This window comes from Triticum urartu, chromosome 1 (genome assembly GCF_003073215.2).
Source record: "Triticum urartu cultivar G1812 chromosome 1, Tu2.1, whole genome shotgun sequence".
NCBI classification, from domain to species: Eukaryota; Viridiplantae; Streptophyta; class Magnoliopsida; order Poales; family Poaceae; genus Triticum; species Triticum urartu.
This window is the reverse complement of record NC_053022.1, coordinates 368,135,075-368,155,306: the sequence shown is the minus strand read 5'-3', so window position 1 is coordinate 368,155,306 and position 20,232 is coordinate 368,135,075. Positions and strand designations below refer to the sequence as shown.

The 20,232-nt window shown below is 44.7% G+C and overlaps 3 protein-coding genes across 4 annotated transcripts; 1 reads left to right on the top strand and 2 right to left on the bottom strand.

The window, feature by feature from the left end:
• Positions 1-1,858: 1,858 nt before the first annotated feature.
• On the top strand, positions 1,859-4,812 carry LOC125512874 (rop guanine nucleotide exchange factor 3-like). Of its 2 annotated transcripts, none has more exons than XM_048677954.1 (4): positions 1,859-2,099; positions 2,466-3,157; positions 3,257-3,934; positions 4,103-4,812. In XM_048677954.1, exons 1-4 carry the CDS (start codon positions 1,898-1,900, stop codon positions 4,214-4,216), a joined length of 1,686 nt encoding a protein of 561 aa, XP_048533911.1. In that variant the 5' UTR covers positions 1,859-1,897; the 3' UTR covers positions 4,217-4,812. The 2 variants fall into 2 exon arrangements, with proteins under 2 accessions (XP_048533911.1, XP_048533904.1); XM_048677947.1 differs by having other exon boundaries at positions 1,878-2,099; positions 2,463-3,157.
• Positions 4,813-4,932: 120 nt separating this feature from the next.
• On the bottom strand, positions 4,933-10,147 carry LOC125512864. Its single transcript, XM_048677938.1, has 7 exons — positions 9,584-10,147; positions 8,905-9,126; positions 8,377-8,432; positions 6,622-8,203; positions 6,415-6,530; positions 6,101-6,344; positions 4,933-5,985 (listed from the first exon to the last, which is right to left on the bottom strand). The coding sequence occupies exons 2-7, from the start codon at positions 9,059-9,061 to the stop codon at positions 5,435-5,437; spliced, it is 2,706 nt and encodes a 901-aa protein (XP_048533895.1). The 5' UTR covers positions 9,062-9,126; positions 9,584-10,147; the 3' UTR covers positions 4,933-5,434.
• Positions 10,148-14,862: 4,715 nt separating this feature from the next.
• On the bottom strand, positions 14,863-19,980 carry LOC125512854 (branched-chain amino acid aminotransferase 2, chloroplastic-like). Its single transcript, XM_048677930.1, has 10 exons — positions 19,718-19,980; positions 19,364-19,455; positions 19,031-19,205; positions 18,745-18,921; positions 18,516-18,647; positions 18,122-18,220; positions 17,184-17,300; positions 16,396-16,491; positions 15,522-15,634; positions 14,863-15,361 (listed from the first exon to the last, which is right to left on the bottom strand). The coding sequence occupies exons 1-10, from the start codon at positions 19,826-19,828 to the stop codon at positions 15,241-15,243; spliced, it is 1,233 nt and encodes a 410-aa protein (XP_048533887.1). The 5' UTR covers positions 19,829-19,980; the 3' UTR covers positions 14,863-15,240.
• Positions 19,981-20,232: the final 252 nt, after the last annotated feature.

Genomic DNA, 20,232 nt, shown 5'->3' with positions numbered 1-20,232 from the left:
AGATTCCGACATGGTGGTTGTCCGGACTCCTGCAAAGCTCCCTCGGTTTGTGTCCAGTCTGCGGGGACTCGAACAAGCATCAACTCCGCTGACAAATAGGGGTCCGCTTTGGTTGACAAACTACATCCGAGCAGCTTGGTCCGGATGCATGCAGGCGTTTTGAGGGTCCACGTTGGACATGCCCTTAGGTTTTTTGTAGTGAAACCAGCCCACCAAAATTCAAGTCCTAGACTTACTGGTGCTCACATTTTTCTGGATTTATTCAGTCTTTCGGCAATATTCGTTCAGTGGGAGGAGGCGTTTCCGTTGATACGAAGCGCCTTCGGTAACTTCATCAGTCTCAAATGTTGCGTCAGCTTACAATCATGGAGATGCTCATAGAGTTAGGATATACGTGTGTGCGTTCATAAAGAATGAGTGTATGTGCATGTATTTGAGCATTTTCCTTTGTTATGTGCTAAAAGAAAAACTTTGCATTTCTTTAAGAAATACTACTCCCTCCATTCCATAATAAACGTCTTATACATTATAAGACGGAGGGAGTACATGATACTGGGGATGAGCTAAACGGCCAGCTGATTCAATTCTCGAGAAGAAAATCTAATTAATTCATCACAAGATTACTTCGTTTCTTCTTCAAATGTGTCTCTTCTATAAGAAAAAAAAATAGACCTACCGTGTCCTTGACCTCCGCACCGTCCATCCATGATCCATGATCACGCCACGGCTTGGGAGAAAACCTGCTTGCGTCGTGCAAGGGTTGAAGGGAGCTTTGGCCACTCTGCACGCAAAGTTGACACTACTACAGCTAGACGCAAATAAATGTACATTTTCATCTTCCATCGCATAGATCACGCCGCATTAGCGAACTGCCCCTACTGCTACTATACTACTACCACCGCCCTAACTGGATTAAAATTATACTATCGTGAACGCTTAGCCGTACGTGCACCATCATTTGTAATGTGACCAACTAATCCCAAGCACCCTCTTCTGTTGCACGGCCCGTTAGGCCATGGTAATTACCCGCTCTTTCCAGCTCACTAATCTTACTGTCCTCCAATCATTTGTGACACATGTGATGTGGTTGTGGTGCATTCTGTCTTCTAGAAAGAAAGAAAAATCTAGAGAGCCCACACCGAAATCGTGCCTTGCAGCGTGACCGGCCGCAAACATCAAAGAGGGGCCTAGAAAATGGAAGGAGAAAGAAGGGGAAGTGGGACGAACGACGGTGCGAGGTGGAGGAGGACGACGATGAAGTGAAGCGAGTGGAAGGGAAGACTTCACCTTTTACCCCTAAGTTCCACGTTTGTGACAACAGTTACCTTATTTAGTAGATTTTTCACATTTTTAGCACGGGTTTGCTTAAAATGGGGTAAAATGTGGCATAAATTTGCTTTAATGGAGTGAAATGCGAAAAATCTGCTAAATGAGACATTGATGTCACAAATGTAAAACTTAGGGATACAAAGTGCAATTAACTCGACGTGGAAAATTGATTTCCACTGCAATGCCAAATAGAGCCTCAGTGTCTAAAATGCCCATTTGTAGTTTTGTAGGTTTGCAAGGTATTTTCGTTCACTTTTCTCAATCAATGGATTGTCTGTGATATTTCCGTGTCATTTAAACATGCATTGTATGGCATAATGCTTAAAATGTGTAACTAGAAAGCATGCATTTTCCCCTCTTCTTTTATATGTCCAATATACAGAATATTATACTACATCACAAAGATTAGGAACGATCCAGCCCACCAATACCATGGTTGACTATCCCTTAATTTCATACACGCAAACATAATCCTGCCCCGATTTCTTTAGACAGACACTTCCTTCCCACGACCAATAAAATAAGGGAAACAAATCACTAATCCCTCCCTATGGCATGACCACTTTCCATGACCAAGGAAAACATACTATCCATTGCCCACATTGCCGCTTCTCCCCTCTGTGATCTGCCATTGTCGAGAGAGAGAAAAGGGAGACCTGCCAGAGCAGAGAGAAAGCTGATAGAGAGAACACAAGAGCTTTTCTTCCTCCAATGCATATGGCAAGGACAAGCAGATCATTGGCTTAGGGATCAAATCAGCGGCACAAAAGGTACTAATTTGCTTCCCCTTCCCATTTGATTCCTTTGATTTGCATCCAGCAGCCAAGAAGAATGTGTGGTGGAATTACGAAAAGCCGTGCTTGTTTTCTTCCCATGCATCTAAAGAAGATTCAAAAGCAAAAGCATTTCATGCCTACTTTCTTGCGATCTGCATGGCATGCTCATCAGAAGTAGCCATCGTCTAAAAAGCAGCAAATCAAGATGTAAAAAACAAGAATGAATCGCTCAAATTTCGGGAAATGCGCTTAAATTTTGTGTTAACGCACAGGAGTTCAAATCTTGTCCTGTGCTCCCATTTCGATGGATTTGTCGCGCCATTCGCGAGAATTCACCGGGACCCTTTCCTTATAAAGCAGGTGTAGTACACGAAGGAAGGAAGGAAGGAAGCCAAGAACCAACCGCTGCCATGGCGGATAGCAGCAACAGCCCGTCGACCTCGGTGTCCGACGAGAGCTCCGAGGCGGAGGCGCAGTGCTGCTCGTCGTCGTCCACGGCGCCGAGCCTGCACGACACGGTGGACTTCAGCCGCACCGCCTCGGACGTGTCCACCTTCTCGGACCGCAGCGTTGACCACAGCGGGCCCTTCGGGACGGCCGCCGTGTCCAAGCTCATCGGCGGCCGCGGCTCCCCCGCCGCCGCGCTCAGCCGGCTCAGCATGAAGCCCCGCGCCGACGTGCTCGACCGCCGCTCCGCCGAGGACGAGCTGGACCTGGTCAAGGAGCGGTTCTCCAAGCTGCTGCTGGGCGAGGACATGTCCGGCGGCGGCAAGGGCGTCTGCACCGCCGTCGCCATCTCCAACGCCATCACCAACCTCTACGCCACGGTCTTCGGGAACTGCCACAAGCTGGAGCCGCTGCCGGCGGGGAAGAAGGCCATGTGGAGGAGGGAGATGGACTGCCTCCTCGCCGTCTGCGACTACATCGTCGAGTTCTACCCCTCCACGCAGCCGCTCTCCGACGGCACCCGCGTCGAGGTCATGGCCACCAGGCCAAGATCCGACATCTACATCAACCTCCCCGCCCTCGAGAAGCTCGACGCCATGCTCATCGTAAGTAGTAGATGATCTTTCTTAAGACGACGAGGTGATGATCTTTCTTTGTTCTGAATTCTGACCAGTGCCAACGAAATGTGTCGTTGACATGCGCAGGAGATCATGGACAGCTTCCAGAAGGCGGAGTTCTGGTACGCGGACGCCGGGACGAGGTCGTTCGGGTCGGTGACCTCGTCGTCCTCGCCGTCGTCGTCGTTCCGGCGGTCTACGACGACGGCCCACCGGAACGAGGACAAGTGGTGGGTGCCGGTGCCGTGCGTCCCGGAGGGCGGGCTGTCCGTGAAGGCGCGCAAGGAGCTCCGGCAGAGGCGCGACTGCGCGAACCAGATCCACAAGGCGGCCGTGGCCATCAACAGCGGCGTGCTGAGCGACATGGAGGTGCCGGAGTCGTTCATGGCGCTGCTCCCGAAGAGCGGCAAGGCGAGCGTGGGGGACGCGGTGTACCGCGCCATGCACAGCTCCGACAAGTTCTCGCCGGACTATCTCCTGGACTGCGTGGACGTGTCGTCGGAGCACGAGGCGCTGGCGCTGGCCGACCGGGTGGAGGCGGCCATGTACGTGTGGCGGCGCAAGGCGACGGCGAGCCACGGCGTCGGGAGGTCGGCGCAGTGGAGCCGGGTCAAGGAGCTCGCCGCGGCCGCCGACGACGGCGGCGAGGGCGGCAAGAACGTGGCGCTGGCCGGCAGGGCCGAGAGCCTCCTCCTCTGCATCAAGCACCGCTTCCCCGGCCTCTCCCAGACCACCCTCGACACCAGCAAGATCCAGTTCAACAAGGTAGCCAATCAAATCAACAACAGCATCCCATATCTGCATCATCTGAATTTGACACCAAGATACATTTATCTGAACTTGAATGATCATCAGTTCATCACACACTTGAATCTTGATGAAGATGGAATGCTGTTTTCTGATGGGGTGAGATGGATGCTATTTCTTGTGTAGGATGTTGGGCAGGCGATCCTGGAGAGCTACTCGAGGGTGCTGGAGAGCCTGGCGTTCAACATCGTGTCGTGGACGGACGAGGTTCTTTTTGCCGACAAGGCTGCCAGGAAATGAACAGTGAGCGACGGACCAAACCTGACGGACGGATTCGTCGAGAGAACGAACGAACGAACGCTCTTACATAAGAGCAAAATGTACTTACTTTCGAGCCTTGTTCCCAGCTCTCTGTGATGGGAAACGGCGTAGGTTAGGATGATGATCTCACGGTAACTTTTGTACCGTGAGATTTCTACTACTGACGTAGTCAAGGATTTGCAAGGTTTATATATCTTGCAAAGAGAATATGCAGAGTTTGTCTGACCAACAGTGTGTGTCCTGTAAGATATTTTTTGGCTTTTTCATCTGATTTTCAGGTTGTGCCTGACCAACAAAACAGTGTGTGTGTTTTACCCCTTTCTTGCTCATCGATCTTGGTAAAGTTAAGGACCAAGTGCGATGCCTGGTAGCTAGGAATGTCAAAAAACTTGTTATATATCAGAGTTAGGACTGGGACATCCAACTTAACAAGAAATAAATAATCACATTCATTCATGACCGTCTATAAACCTTAGAGAAAGTTGAATTTACTGCGACAATAACATTTGAAAGTTGGTGACCAAATGCACTGCACTTCATACACACACGACGTCTTATATTTTGAGACAGAGGAAGTAGTTGACATCTACTTTGAGTAACAGCAAATACAGGTAGAGCGCATGTTTATCCAAGGAAACAAGGAGTTGTCTAACTTAACTTAGAATACACTGATATTTCGGAAAATGAAGACCATGTAGTAGCATTTGATCTGTCATATATTATGGTAACTGTTACACATGTGTGATTCTCGAAAAACTATTACACATGTACACACAAACACAAAGAAAAGGAAAAAAACAATATACATGTGTGATCACCTCTGATCACAATGTACAAGAGGAAAATCCGCAAAGCCTTTCAGACTGCTGTGCATTTTAGCTGTCCAAGAGGCATGGCTGTGACAGTTACCCAAACTTCATCTAGTCTAGACAAGCTGCACGGCTGGGAGGTTTGCAGGTCGAAACTTCCGCTGTCATGCATCAGAGAAGTTTCTTCCGCTGCAGTTATACACACTTCGACGAGCAAAACGTCGTCGAAGTTCACACTCTCATTACTTTACTCGAACGGGCCAAACAAAACAGCCCGTGTTATTCTGCCACGTAAAATGGTGTTATTGTCAGCATGAAAACCTCTACAGTTATACCTAGTGTATATACCCCTCACAAAGCACCACCGACAGGGGACCTGATCAGAGCTTCAAATCCACAAATCGAAAACAGCCTCATCGATAAGTTCCTCTAACACAAACTCCCATATCTCCACAACGATACCTTCAGTCTTCGACCGAATGTCCATCCATGTCCGAACTTCGAAATCCTTCTTTATTGTATGATCTAATGTACTTTGAAAACTATGTCGGAGGTAATCGTCAACATATTTGTCAACTTCTGCGACGAGGTCTTCTCCCATTGGAGGTACCCGTATGTCGTGTTTGAGAAACGACAACCAAGAAGAGAGTCTAAAATATCTCTCCTGGATCTCTGTTAGAGCTTCGCAGATACAGTCAAACAGAATTTTCAGATCGTCTATTTGATCACCTTGATTTGGTAGTTCTTCCAACAGGCAAGGGCTGATTAATTCATCCTCCAGATACCATACCTCTAAATTCTGTTCAGCACATAATTCTGAGAGCTCCAAAACCAACTTTATATAATCTAACCGGACGCTCTTGTCCTCCCAAAAGACCTTTAGATCTGATTCGTTATCTGGGAAGTACAGGGCTCCACGCAATTCTTCATGCAGATCACCTGTATGTCACAAACGGGTTAAGCCATGCAGATCTATTTGAACAGATTATTTTTTTACTGGGAAAATGTTAAAAAAAAAAGGTTGCATCTATTTATGTAAATTGGGCTCACTCACATTGTTTAATGTTTTCGCATTCAGGATCTGCAACATCTTCATAGAATGAATCAAGAACAGATATAGGACTGGGCTGTTCTTGTTTGTCATGGCTTAACTCGGGGGAACAATCTGAGATAAATTTGGTTGATGCTCTTGGTTCAGGTGTTCCTGGTTCTTGCTGCTCCAATTCAACAATGCTTTCAGGATAGCTCAACAAGATTTGAACAGGTTCTTTTCCTTGCTCTGCTTCCTCTAACATATCCTATAAATGAAACATGCTGTGTTAACATATGATATCGCAACGAAAACATGAAATAGTGCTGGGAGCTTACTGGCCGCGGGCTATCTCTGCATAGTTCTTCTGGGATGCAGACGATTTCAGAACAGTCTATTTTGCCAATTCCTTCAATAGATATGGCGTCTGCTACATCAGTAACATCTCGTTGTCCTGCACAAGATTCTAGAGTTATTTCTGTTTGAAGATAAAAAAATGTACCACTCAGTTTACCCTGATGATTCATGCAACTATAGATGGTTACCTTCTTGTGGTTCTTCTTTCATGCTACATTTGTCCTGAGCAACCACCTGATCATCAACTGCTACACTAGTACAATGTGCAGTGCTGCTCCGAGAGTCGTCCCATGATTGACTCCTCTCTTGTGTGGATTCTTCACTGTCAACCATGGGTACAAGGCAAGAGTCTGTCTCTTCAGGTGAGAGATCAGTGCGGCGTTTTCCACTAGGGCTACTCCTAGGAGAAGACACATCGCAGTGAGGGAGCAAAAGCATTCCTTCCAAGGATTTTGAGGACTGGGTTGTTGGATGGTTGCCAGACACATTATTATCCTTTAGCATATCCGTTAAATGCTTCTTAGCCTCCTTGTAGAAGATAGAACCATCTTGTGGAGCTACTATACGCCCACTAATTTCAGTCTCGCTGCCATTTTGTTGCTTTTGCTTGCTGCTGGTTGAAGGTCTGGCGATGTCGTTCTTAAAACTTGATGCAGATTTGTCTGCCAAGCTCCCTTGCGTGTGATGCCCTGAACCCTTCTTAGTTGCAATCATGGAATGCCAACGTGAGACTCTTTGAAGGTCATCTGCAGGTGCTGCATTTCTTTCTCTTCTTGTCTCACCGGTCACAATTCTGAATCTCCTCCTAACTTCTTTGATTGAAAATTTCGAACTTTCCCTCCCACTGTACTCTGGAGTTTGAGAGGTACTAGGTTCCTGATGTAAATATCTTGCACTGCTTGTCACCGTCTGATCAATTCCTTTTCCTGGATTTGGCCTCAGAATAACTATTTTGCTAACAGGCTGAGATCCGTTGATTCCTTCTGGCAGCGTCTTCTTTATTTTTGACTTGTCTTTCCTCCAGAAGAACATATGTTTGCTCTCCTTAGCCTGTGCCGGTGCAGACAAGTCATGATTTGAGCCCCTTGTCTCTTCAACAAAATTAGTTTCTCCAAGATTTTTATTGGGCTCTAACTTGGTTGTCAATCTACTGTTTTGGTGGTTTCTGATATTGTCCAACATATGTGAATTAGGCTTCTGAAGCACCTTCAGGAAAAGTTCCTTGTTTGAACCCAGTATCTCCAGTGCATCCTTGAATTCCTTGGACTGAACTGTCCTGCTGCTAGAAATGCCATTACCACCCAGTAGCTTTTCTCCCTTGCTCTCTTGAGGTTGTTCACAATCAATATTGGATTGAAGATTGCTTAAGTCATTAAGCTTCTTATGGATTAGGGACTTCAGTGAAGGACACAATTCACTGCTACTCTTGCAATCATCATGTGGACATTCATTGTGGCACCTATAAATCTCACCTAAGAAGCTTGCCAAGACAGATTCGAGGTCATATTCACTGTGGTTCAAGCTCTTGGAACCCTCAGAATCCACTGATCCAGATAAACGAGACACGGAGATATCCGTGCTGTCATTTAAAGTTCCTGTTGTGTTATTTGTATGCTCTGAATTTCTATCAAGAGATAGGTCATTTCCCAGATCAGCTAATCTTCTCTGAACCTCGTTGTTTGGAACTGTCCTCAAAAGATTCACACGCCCCAATTCATCCTCCATAAGTTTTTTGACGGTTGGTTGCTGCAAAGGGCCGTTTTCTATGTTCTGAAAAACAGAGGAAGTAAAATAGAACCGTTTTAGGAAAACCAATGCTTCTGTATGGATCCATGATACTTGCAGATTTGAAAAATAATGGTTTCATTCACACACGGTAGTCAATGAAATATGAAAGCGGATTTACTCCTGAGACCTTAATTTTCTTGGTTTCGTTAACTTACATCATCTTTTTCTATTTCCTCAAAATCCCTAGGCCTTTTCCCCAAGTCCCTTCCGTCTGAAAAAGAAATAGTGTCCATCATCAGAATATTGTGCAATAGCATAACAAGTCAAGAGAAAATCCACGCTGCACATTCAATTGCCGAACTATCTTAAACATTCATCATTTACTAGTTCTAGATTGGGCATCAGATGCAGTGACCGATCTTCTTTAACTCAACCTAAAAGTAGGGCAAGGAATGACAAAACAAACTCATCCAGCCACAGAGGTTGCACTTCTAAACTGTAAGCATAATTATGTGAAACAAGCCAGTGAAAGCAACCGAGCAAGATGATCAACGAACTGACAGTATCAGCATCTCTTATGATTTTCTTATAACACTGCGCAAAATCGTTGTGTGGTTTTCGTATAAAACTAGTAACTTTACTGGATAAGCGACAGCACCTGAAATTCAAAAGCAACTTGAACCATCTGAATTTGCTAGCAGCAATGAGCCTGTGATGAGTAAAAGAGATGATTTTATTTTCACCTGTGATCTCCCGGAGCTTATGTCTCCCGCCGGCCTGCTTCGCGTCCATCAAGAATCTGGGGTCGCGGCGAAAATAGACCATGCGCATTAGGCCCCAGACGCAGCCGACATTGGTATCGTCTTGCGCCGCGGACCGCCTGTTGCTTCGCTTCCCCATTTTGGAACAATCTGTTGTTTCTTGTGTCTTGTACTGTTTCGTACAGTTAATAATCTCTTGGGTCACTGCACGTAGGTAGATCAACACAAGTTAGCAGCCGGATTTTCAATGGGGAAGGAATGATATCTCTCTGAACTCTGAAGACAAGATGAGTAGAACTGGGACTGTTCGGCCGCAAAACAAGGGAGATTGGCAGATATCTGATGAACCCAATAATCAATCAAACTAGTACAGTGAGTAAATCTTAACGAAGCAAATGGAAGTTCCTGATAAAAAAGCCACTTTGATGAACAAATCCAGCTAATTAGCAGCTACTCAACAAGAGTATACTATCTGACAAGCTCCTATCTTAGTTGCAAGCATGAGAACTCACCAGACTGTGAATTGGTTAAAACTTAAAACAAGAGGGGAAATGAACCCGAACAACCAAAACGAATCCCCACCAACAGAAAACGCCGCAGATCCCAACCAACGAACACACCCACCCACCCATCCGTCCAAGAGAGATCACGGGGAACCTACCTGACGAATGAATCACAGATCACGACCGGGTGGAAGCCTCAGCAGCCGGCCGCTTTCCCCTTCTCTCTCCGGCCTCTTCTCTCCAGTCTCCTCCCGCATAGAAAGAAAAGAAAGAAAAACAGCCACCTGGAGAATCGATCCTCACAGCGTCGCCCGGGTCTGGGTCGGCCCTGCGCTGTCGCCCATCCTCTGGCTTTGGCCTGGCGGGGAAGAAAGGAATCGGCGGAGGCTGCTTTGCTCTTGTTTTCTTTTCTTTTCTTTTTCCGTGGAGCGGGAATCAGCTCGCCCAACCCAAGCTACCCCTGGTGAGGGTGGTCAGCGTCGGCTCCGTCGCTCTGGTTGCTTCCTTGGTGGAAAGGAAAAGAATGGAGTGGAACGGGACGGTGTGGATGGGAGGGAGCGCACCGGGCGGGGGGCGGGGCTACGGCACGGTAGCAGGCCGCCCACCACATGCCACTTTCGGCGAGTGCGCCAGCATTTTCTCCCTCGGAGAAAAAGCGGAGTGGAGGTAGGCGACGCCCGCAAGCAAGCTGGAGGCGCTCTGATCTGGTAGCTCGCTTCTCTCTCCACTGCACTAGTAGTATTATTTGAGTAGCACTAGTATATGAGGTACTAGTAGAGTATTGGACAGAGTGGTCTTAAAAAAGAGGGGATTGTACAGGGTGCATTAACCAAGAAGGCGATTTTCGACCTGGAAATTAATCCAAAATATACAAACGGAGTAAACATGTGCTTGCAACCCAACCCAACCCAACCCAACCCGACCACACGCGTGAGGGATACCGTCATGGTTATCGGATAACGATGCCGACGGTGATGGTTTGTTACCTATCAGCTGTCTCAGGCCGCCGGCTTTTTATTCCCCGGAAAGAAAAGAGGTGCTGCCCCACTCCAATCCTCACCAGCAGTTGTGTAGTTTATGCACAGACCATTTAAACACTGTTTCTTTGTTTTGCCGGCGCTATTAGCAATCAATCAAACTGCTGGTCAGTCATGTGGTGTGCTTCACTTTAGCCATCTTGTTACAATAATGTGTTTGCAGAATTTCTTTTGGAGCGTACGAGCTACAGGAATTGCCTCCAGAGTACTATCTTGACAAAATTCATTTTGAATAATACCCCATCTGCCCTATAATGTAAGACTTTTTTGGCATTGATGTGGTGCCATAAAATGTCTTACATCATGGAAAGGAGGGAGTACCGCTTTGGCATGTTCAAATCTTAAGTTGATGACTTTATATGGTGAGGCAGGATGTATCAGGGTTTAGGGTTGTATGGAACATGTTTGGTTTGATGAGATTCCATGGAATTCTTTAAGGAATGCTTGTTTGGTTTCGTAGGATTGTAAACCGTAGGAAATACTCCTGTGATCATTTTGCATGCAATTTTAGAGAAAATATTTATTAAGGTGAACCTCATGAATTTTTCTATGATAATTATACCATGCACCTGACAATGTATCAAAACTCCTGCATTTTTCTACAATGCAACCAAACGGTTTCTATTATGAATTCTTGTAGGTTTCAACATCTCACGCTATTCCGAACATGCTTTGGGAATCATGAGAACCAACTAGACCCATAAGAGAGAGAATTTAAGAACGCTCTTCAGAGGCGTTTCGACTGGGAAGATGCTTAAGGCTGTACAAACGTTTTGCGTTGTCAATCGGGGAGTTGCGACAATATTATCTCAGCGAGTGAGGCCGCAATATATGGTGACTTCGTTTTGTTGTTACTCCTTGAGTATCGGTTCTAGAGTTTGGTGAACTCTAGACCTAATTTTGATTAGTTATTTTGTTTTCATGTTGAAGCCGTTGCCTTGAAAACGGATCAAACTTGCTTTACATTGGCAAAAATCCATGTTGAAGGTAGGATGTCGCGACGCCGATGTTCAGATGCCTTTCTCTTCCTGGAAGCGTGGTTTTGGAGAACCTTCCGCCAACAAGGGTGATTGATGTTGGGGTTTTGCTATTGTGTCTTGTTGATTGCTTCGGCATACATGTTGAGGTCATGCCATTTTGTTTTTCTTGTTTTTTGTGATTGTTGGTTGTGTGCATCCTCGTTATATCGATAAGCTCTTGGTATCGTATTATTGCAAAGACTAGTTATGTTTCACATCAACTTGATCTTAGTCTATTGTCCATAATTTACATGTAAATAGAAGAACAACATGCCCAGTTAAGCCCTAGAAAGCTAGCATTACTGGACCATAGCTTGGGAATAGTCCCTTTGTTCACAAATATAAGATGTTCTACCCGCAAAAAATAAAATAAAATATAAGATGTCCTAAAAATTAAGTCAAATCTATATGAATATGCTTTACCGTGTTTTTTCACTCATTTCAGTTCGCGTGTAGTCCATTTAAAAAATATCCAAAACATTTTATATTTATGAACTACTTTGTTTAAAAAAAATGAACTTAGGGCCTGTTCGGGTCAAAGGAAGGGAAAACATAGTATTGGAGATAAACGCTGGAAATGGAGAGGAATGCAGCTGCAAAGCATAGGAAAGAAAACTGAAGCACCTGCATGCAGAGTTGGTGTTTGAGACAGAGGAAAAGTGACCATAGGAAATCAATCGATGTGGGTCCCCGTCAGTATATTTTAAATATTAAAAAAGATCAACCACAGTTCAATTCCTGTGCGTGTGGGACCAAATTGTACACAGATCAAATACAGTGTGGGTCCGGTTGCATGCCTTGTCGCAGCTTTTCTCTTCCATTCCTCGGGCATACGCGTAAACAAGCGCTTTGGGTAGATTCTATTTTTCCTCTGAAAACGCTGGTTCATGGGACTTTCCACCGGATTGGAAAGGACGCGTTCCTTTGTACCGAACGGGGTTTCCTGTGGCGATTTCATAGAAATAAGTTTCCGGTGGTTTTTCTTCGGTTTTCCTACGTACCGAACAGGGCCTTATTGGGTATGTCCCAAGGCCAGTTGATCCTATCACACGGGGCAGCTCATCCTCCTTTGCAGAACAGAAATAAAAAACAGCGCTCATTTCCCAAGAATCAATATGCGGTTTGTTATTCAACTGGCACTGGCTAGAGACAGGAGGTAGTGGTTGAGATGGGATCTATCCGGGTGGGGGCCTGGCAAGCAGTGAACTTTACACCTGCAGTCTGATTCAGAAAAGAGCCAGGCCCAGCTGCCAGTAGGCAGTAGCGGAGGAACGCACAGACCCACTGTTGCAACAGGGAGGGGGTCGTTAGGTCTAGGCCAGGGACTTGACACTTGGTTAGTTTCCTTCCCCTAATGCTACCTTGCGTTGCACGACAGCGAGAGTGACGAGAGCCCTAAACCCACTTGATCAGCGAGAGTGCTGAGTCAGATGGCAACCTTTTGGCCTCGCCTCGCCGTGTTCCGTTTGGTTTGCCTTGCCTTGCGCGATGTCATCGTCCGATCCCGAGTGGTGTCTCTTTGAAGACGCCATGTTCGCCATTTGTTCCTCCTGTCCTGAAATGGACATTTTCGTGGATGGAATGGATCTCACGGTTTTCCACTGGAATAACATGGTATTCTCCGGTGGAAGTGCAACCATCAGCTGTAAAATCGTGTGATTCTTTTTTCTTTGGCGGGTGAAAAGGGATTTCTACAAAGGTCGGCCACATCACCTGGCATTGGCCTAGGTAGTACTACCACTGTGGGAGTACTGTACTGTCCCCGTGTACGTACAGGTACAGCTGAGCCGCTTGGGATGGGATGGATATTATTCCCGATCTGCACCTACCCAAATCGGGCAACCTATTTCAGCCCTTTATGTCACTGGATGGATCGGACTCAGATCTAGTACTAGAGGTGGCGGAAGTGGAGTGCATACATTTTTTTTTTCTTGACATGTTGTTGGGTAGGATCTTAACTGCACCTGTCTCTTCCGGATGTTTAAATTGGATCTTTGGAACGCAGACGCACATACTGCTCAGTCGTCAAGTCTGGTAGGATCTTGAAACCAAAAAAATCAAAGATTGGTGCATACTGCTCAGTCGTCGAGTTGGGTAGGATCTTCAAACTAACAAAGCGGTACCTAGCGAACCAACCTCTGGTTGAGATGGTTAGGTGGACAGTGGTATTCCCAACCCATCAGGGTTCAAATCCTGATGCTCGCATTTATCCTGTATTTATTTCAGGAATTCCGGCGATACGCTTTCAGTGGAAGAGGACGTTTCCGTCGACTACGAGACGTCTATGGTGACTTTGATAAATCTCAAGATGATATGCCGGCTCAGTCTTTCGGAGGTGCTCATAAGAATAAGATGTGCGTGTGTGCGTTTATAGAGATGAGTGTATGCACGTTTATATGAGCGTTTGCGTCTGTACTGTGTTAAAAAAAAGGGTACGTGGCAGACAAAGCAAAATGCAGCGCGTAATGTTGGTGTTCAGCCGGGCGTCGGTGGACCCTGCACTGGCTAACACCGAGCTAGAGGGTGGAGTAGTACGACAAGCGCGTTTGCAGTGCACGTAGGCAAAAGTCGCTGTCGATTCGGTAAGCATTTGGCATGATGGTGATGATGATGATGATGGCCGTGTACTACGTGCTAGCTACGTCGCCTCCCGTGATGAACGTACGGTCCAGATGGATATTGCCCTCCTGGTATCGATGCAAACAACTACTCGCTCTGTTTCTAAATATAAGTCTTTGTAGAGATTTCACTATATATCATATATGGATGTATGTAGATGCATTTTAGAGTGTAGATTCTCTCATTTTGCTTCATATGTGCTCTCTCCGTCCCTAAATACTTGTCTTTCTAGGCATTTCAACAAGTGACTACATACGGAGCAAAATGAGTGAATCTACACTCTAAAATATGTCTACATACATTTGTATGTAGTAGTCATTTGAAATGTTTAGAAAGACAAATATTTAGGAACGAAGGGAGTAGTTCATAGTGGAATCTTTTCAAAGACTTGTACTACTCCCTCTGTTCTGAATTATTTGTCGCGGATATGGATGTATCTAGGTGTATTTTAATTCTAGATACATCCATTTATGTGACGAGTAATTTAAAACGGAGGGAGTAGTATTTAGGAACAAAAGGAGTAACAGTCTATAGCATTTCCTCTTAGAACGCAGGGTGGGCACACGAACTGTGGACTCGTAGCGACCGTTTGTGATGCCAACCGCCAGGTCCGTCCAGCACAAACGTGACAGCCTAGCTATATGAAGGGGCAGTGATAAAGAGTGCCAGCCATTGTGCAACATTCGCCAGCTTGGTTTTTCGACAAGGTCGTGTTTCTCCTTGAGCTCTTTTATTACGGCAAGGAGCAGTACATCATACGACTGCGGCAAACCAAGCTCTTATTCTTATTATTATCACAAGCCAAGCTACTCCAATGTCCTCCAAAAAAAAAGCAAGAAACCCGATATGGAAAGTATAAGGATTTATCCTACTTTACATTGCTCACTAGTCACCACAAAGGCTACGGTTTCCAGTTCAAAAACATTGATTAACCTCAAAAAAGGCGCATTCGCGGAGAGGCTGCGCAATCTTATGCGCCAGCATCTACAGATGCACACTGGGACGCCACTTAGGCAGGGCCTACAAAACTGACTGAAGATACACAAGACCTTGCAACCCCATCACACATCATGTTTTCTTAGTCTAGGCCAACAACACGATGAACCCATCGGCGCGGCGATGGCAGGCAAACATTGTTGGCTAGTTCAGTTGCACGGTCCAGCCCATGGGGTCCTCCACCTGGCCCATCTGGAGGCTTGTTAGCGAGGTGTACAGTTGCCGAGACACCGCGCCGACTCCTTGCTTGCCAGCATACTCTATCCTGCAAAGCACAAGCCAGTGAATGGGCATCAGATCTCGTGTGCTACCGTGGAGGAATGAATATCCGAGTTCATTCGAGAGACAAGTTGGATTTTGATCTAAGGATGCACACGTTTCAGCTAGGAGCTCAGCTCTCAAGGAACAAACAGAGGTAGTTTTACCTTTTCCCTTGATATGTAATGCTACCTACGGGAGACACTACGACGGCGGTCCCTGTGCAGAACACTTCGTCGGCATCGAGCAACTCATCCACCGACACAAGCCGCTCCTCGACCTTCCAAAAACCAAATACATGCAAAAATGTTAAACAGAATTTGACAACATGCTTTCAGATATTTTCAGTAGCAGTTTCAGAACAGTATTTTGCTTCTTCTACTTGGATCCACGCCGCTAGGAGAAATGAACTATATTTTCACAAATGTATTATTCGTACAAGAAAAATGTCCGCTGTTAATATTCATTCATAACGGAAGGTGAAGAATTGAGGAATACGATTAAAAAAACATGGATGTTCCTAACGAGAGCGGATTTTTGGCTCCTAAACCCCAGTGATCATTTATTTTGAAATTTTCACAAAGTGCATTTACAAGCTAAAAATAGTATCTCCACATATAGATGTTAAAACGTACCGTGGATTTATGAATCTTAAGGAGAAATGCACTGCACAAAAAGATAAATATGGTGATCTAAAATAGCAAATAGCAGTGCTACCGTTTGCTTCTTCGTGCATCACACAAATAGATGTTTTTTTCACGATTTTTGTAGATTCATAGTGAATCCTCCTCCAATATACAGCTGGTTTTATTGGAATAATTTAAAACTTGCAAAGGCACTTTAAAAAATTATAAACAAAGGGATCCTGGAGATTGGGATACAAAAGCAATTACCAGTTTACCACTACCTAGCACACTTAAATATGCTCACTATTCATCACACAATGCTATAGTTAACTGCCAATCACAGGAAACTATCTAGACAAACTGATCGGCAACATAACGATCTCGACTTTCGATTCATAGGATTAACAAATAATACCTGGAAGCCTTTGCTCAGAGCAACATCAATTATACTTTTCCTTGTGATGCCCGGCAATATTGTTCCTTTTATTGCTGGAGTTGAAATAACATTGCCCTGGTCCAAATAGCAAGAAAAGAAACATGATCAAAGCTACAAACGACATGCATAAAATAGACATGAATTGTGCTAAAGTAACTGTTTGTAATTAGTCTCATCATTCTGATGATGGCATTGTTCTGCAACATTTATAAGAAACCAAGGTGATAGGTAGAGAACCATGCCAAACATAACAGGCGTAGATCAGTCAGATGGTGCTATATCTTAAGGAACAGTCATGATGCTGCTATATTACTAGGATATCCAAATCGTTATCTATGAAATAATGCTGATCTGTTGACGGATTCCACAAAGTAATCTGTTCAAAGGTATGAAATTTATTCCTTTATCAGCTAACATTCCGTAAGTGGAAGGGCCGTGCTAATGGATGTTGCTATCAACCACGTGCTCATAAAAACCATAATGTTTTGGTTTCCATAGCTGATAATGAAGTATTTTGAAATCAAGATATCTACTCCAGTTTAATAATTCCGCATATAATTTAGTTTTCACCTTTTTTCCTTTTACGTACAAAAGACAAATGTGCCCTTTAAGCAAAATATGTTAAGTTCGAGTGAAGATGGTACTAGGATATCCAGACATCTAACCACAGTAGTAGCTTTCAGAATTAAGCAGTGTTACCTGAACTGATTGAAGATTATTTTTATCCAAAATAGCAAGCATGTCTGACAGTGACAGCGATGTCTTACCTTCACAACAAAAATATTACATGAAGATACTTCTTCAAGATACTTTTTCTCAACAGCATCCAAGTAGAGAACATCAGAATAACCTTTCTCCTTTGCAATCTTCTGTGCCATCAAGACCTATGCAACATAAAGGACACATACTGATAATGAAGAAGCCATGAATACACAAGTTCAACACAATTAGCAGAACCTTTTAGCAGAGAAGATAGCATAAGATGTTTACGATTACGGATTTCAGCTAGTGAATAGACTGGCCATTCCAGCCTTATAACCCATCGCATCTATATTCTATAGGCTTTGACCACAATTTAAACAACCGGAAGATAGTTGACTTGAGGATAAATGAGCATTCACAATCATAACAAATAGGCTTTACCATTATAACACATAGGCTTTCCAATTCCAATATGTATTCAATCCATCAACATTTTTTCTAAAAGCTAAGTAGAAAATGTTGTATTTGAAGTCCCAGCAGAAGAATTCAATGTGTGTGTGAATTCTACTACAAAATAATAACTGTAGAAGTGACTACGAGAGATTTAAAGGTTAAAGATGCACGGTATAATTATCTATGTTACAGTATTCCACTTTGAAAAATATCTCCAATGACCTTATTCCATTTTAACTTTTCAAGTGTATGCTATGCTTAAGCTTTGTCATATCAGACTTAACAGCAATAAAATAATTGCACTGATGGCATAGCCTATTTCAATCAGAACATGATATTGTTCTTTTGTATTTTGAACTTTAAACACTGAAAGCCCCAAATCATCAAATAAAAATAGAAATAAAAACAAATCAAGACGTCAGAAACATAAATATCAGAAATTCAAGATGCAAAGTCAAATTCCTGTAGGTACAAACTTGCATCGCAAAGTTGTTGTCGATTCAAGCCAACAAATCATAAACAATGGACCTAAAGTTAACAGCATAATTACCGAGGCATAATTCCCAATGGTCTTAACACCTCCAGTTCCACCAGGGGTGGCCCGATGAAACTTGTCTTCAACTATCAAATTTATTGGCGCTAATCCTTCCTGCAGATATCACTGAAAAAATTGAATGGGCACTGAAAAAACTAAACGGGAACAATCGTACATAAATGAGTTGGAATTCCACATCTGATTCATGATTAGTGTATCATCAATCAAAAAGGCAAAAACAGTACTACAAATAAATGTAATTATAGTCGCTACATAATTTCTAGTCTGAAATATGTTGCCATGCAAAGTGGAAAGTACAACAATGTATATAGCCCAATTATTATTTTTATTTGGGGAAAAATATCTCATGAAAGTAGTGGACAAAGAAGTTCAAGCTTTTGATGCAAACCTTGAAGTAGTTCCCAACAGGGGAGGCAAAAATAAGGAATGTGTACTCAGGAGCAGGTGCGAGACCAAGAACAGCCCCACTTCCCACGAGTAGAGGCCTAATGTACAAAGAACCTTTACCGGTAGGAGGCACCTGGATGCATAAGATATTTGGCAAATGATCAAATCGCCCACATAAACAATGACATGGCACTATGGCAATGACCCAACATTTTAGATAGATGACTGACCCATCTCTTGTTTGCTAAAACGGTTTGTTTTACTGCATCCACAAATTGCTCGACAGGAGGTGCAGGCATGCACATCCTCTCGGCACCAGTTTGCATCCTCATTGCATTTTCCATTGGGCGAAACAACAGGATGGAGCCATCAGTTTTTCTATACGCCTTTAGGCCTTCGAACAACCCCTACAAATCATAACCAATACAATTTCAGAACAAGAAGATTTAGGCCTTCAGAACATTACTACAGTCTGCCAGAGACACGAATAAAGGAGTTTCTACCTCCCATACAAACCTGTCCATAATTCAGGACTCCGGATGCTGGGTTCATTTCTATCGGCCCAAACGGCACCATTCCACCCTTGTCAAAGTTCCCATCTGGCCCACATTTTGTAGTATACATATAGTCAGTTTGCACGAGTCCAAAACCAAGGTTCTCCCAATCCAAATCAGCAAACTCTGATGTCTGCCTGCCAAGCCACGAGATTCCCATCAGAACTATTTTGACACGACCAACACATTGCCACAGACAATCTAGCAGATTAGCACAAGCAAATTGGCGTGCGCTGCATGGCAGTGGTACAGTCTAACAAGGCATGCGATGCAGTTCACAGTGGAAATCACATACGTGTAGTTACTTGCTAGAGAAGCCTCGCATCTTCCCATGCCTCGGGCCTTTCGGAGCCGAAGCAGTGACATCGAATAAAGTCGATTCCGAATCTGCATCAACGACAATAAAGTACCACACATTAGATTATTCAATTCAATACACATCAACACAAGAAACAACGACGGTTCCTTGCATTTTCCAATGTTCAACTTTCAGAAATCCTTTCCAAAGAGAAAAAAAAGGTTTTTAATCCCAACTTTCCCATCAAATCGCACATCAGCACATGCTGATTAGCTCTGCTCTCTAAGAATCTTACAACAGAAGGCCGTATCGGCCCGTGCAGGAGAACGCCGGCGAGATCTGAACAAGGACCTGAATGGACAGCGTCGACGGCGGCGGCGAGAAGAGCAGCAGCCGGGGCCGCTGGCTGGGGAGCGGCGCGGCGGCGAGCAAGGCGCCGAGCGAGGCCGTGCCGCAATCCATGTTGTATGACACTCGCTAATGGAGCTCACGCTCGCTCGCGGCGGTCTAGGGTTTCGCGGCGGCGGCGGCGGCGGACGGGCGGGGATAGGTTTGTAGAGGAGGAACCGAGCAAGGGAGACGACGACGAGTGCCAGATCGGACGCGGTGGTGGCTCGTTGCGCGCACGCAGAACCTCCGTCAGATCCATGCCACGGAAGCAGACATTTGGGTCCCACCGCCATTTTGTCCACATGTCAGTGACTCCGTTCTTTGCTGCCTTCTCGTGTTCAGCTGGATAACCAAACCAAAACAGGGGCGCCACGTATTGCGGCAGTTGGAAAAGTTTTATCCACACTATTAGATCGTCCGTGCGTTGCTACGGGCTTTTAATTTATTTATTTTGAATTATACCTAGTTAAATGGCC

Excerpts from the sequence above, each read along its gene's own strand:
- LOC125512854 (XM_048677930.1), bottom strand. The coding sequence starts at position 19,828 with ATGGATTGCGGCACGGCCTCGCTCGGCGCCTTGCTCGCCGCCGCGCCG. Across the intron at positions 18,221-18,515 it reads CTGTTGGGAACTACTTCAAG|GAAGGATTAGCGCCAATAAA; the intron begins GTTTGCATCAAA and ends TGATATCTGCAG. Across the intron at positions 16,492-17,183 it reads GTAATATTTTTGTTGTGAAG|GGCAATGTTATTTCAACTCC; the intron begins GTAAGACATCGC and ends TATTTGGACCAG.
- LOC125512874 (XM_048677947.1), top strand. The coding sequence starts at position 1,898 with ATGACCAAGGAAAACATACTATCCATTGCCCACATTGCCGCTTCTCCC. Across the intron at positions 2,100-2,462 it reads TCAAATCAGCGGCACAAAAG|CAGGTGTAGTACACGAAGGA; the intron begins GTACTAATTTGC and ends TTCCTTATAAAG. Across the intron at positions 3,935-4,102 it reads GCAAGATCCAGTTCAACAAG|GATGTTGGGCAGGCGATCCT; the intron begins GTAGCCAATCAA and ends TTTCTTGTGTAG.
- LOC125512864 (XM_048677938.1), bottom strand. The coding sequence starts at position 9,061 with ATGGGGAAGCGAAGCAACAGGCGGTCCGCGGCGCAAGACGATACCAAT. Across the intron at positions 8,204-8,376 it reads AGGAAATAGAAAAAGATGAT|AACATAGAAAACGGCCCTTT; the intron begins GTAAGTTAACGA and ends TCTGTTTTTCAG. Across the intron at positions 6,345-6,414 it reads GCAGAGATAGCCCGCGGCCA|GATATGTTAGAGGAAGCAGA; the intron begins GTAAGCTCCCAG and ends TTTCATTTATAG.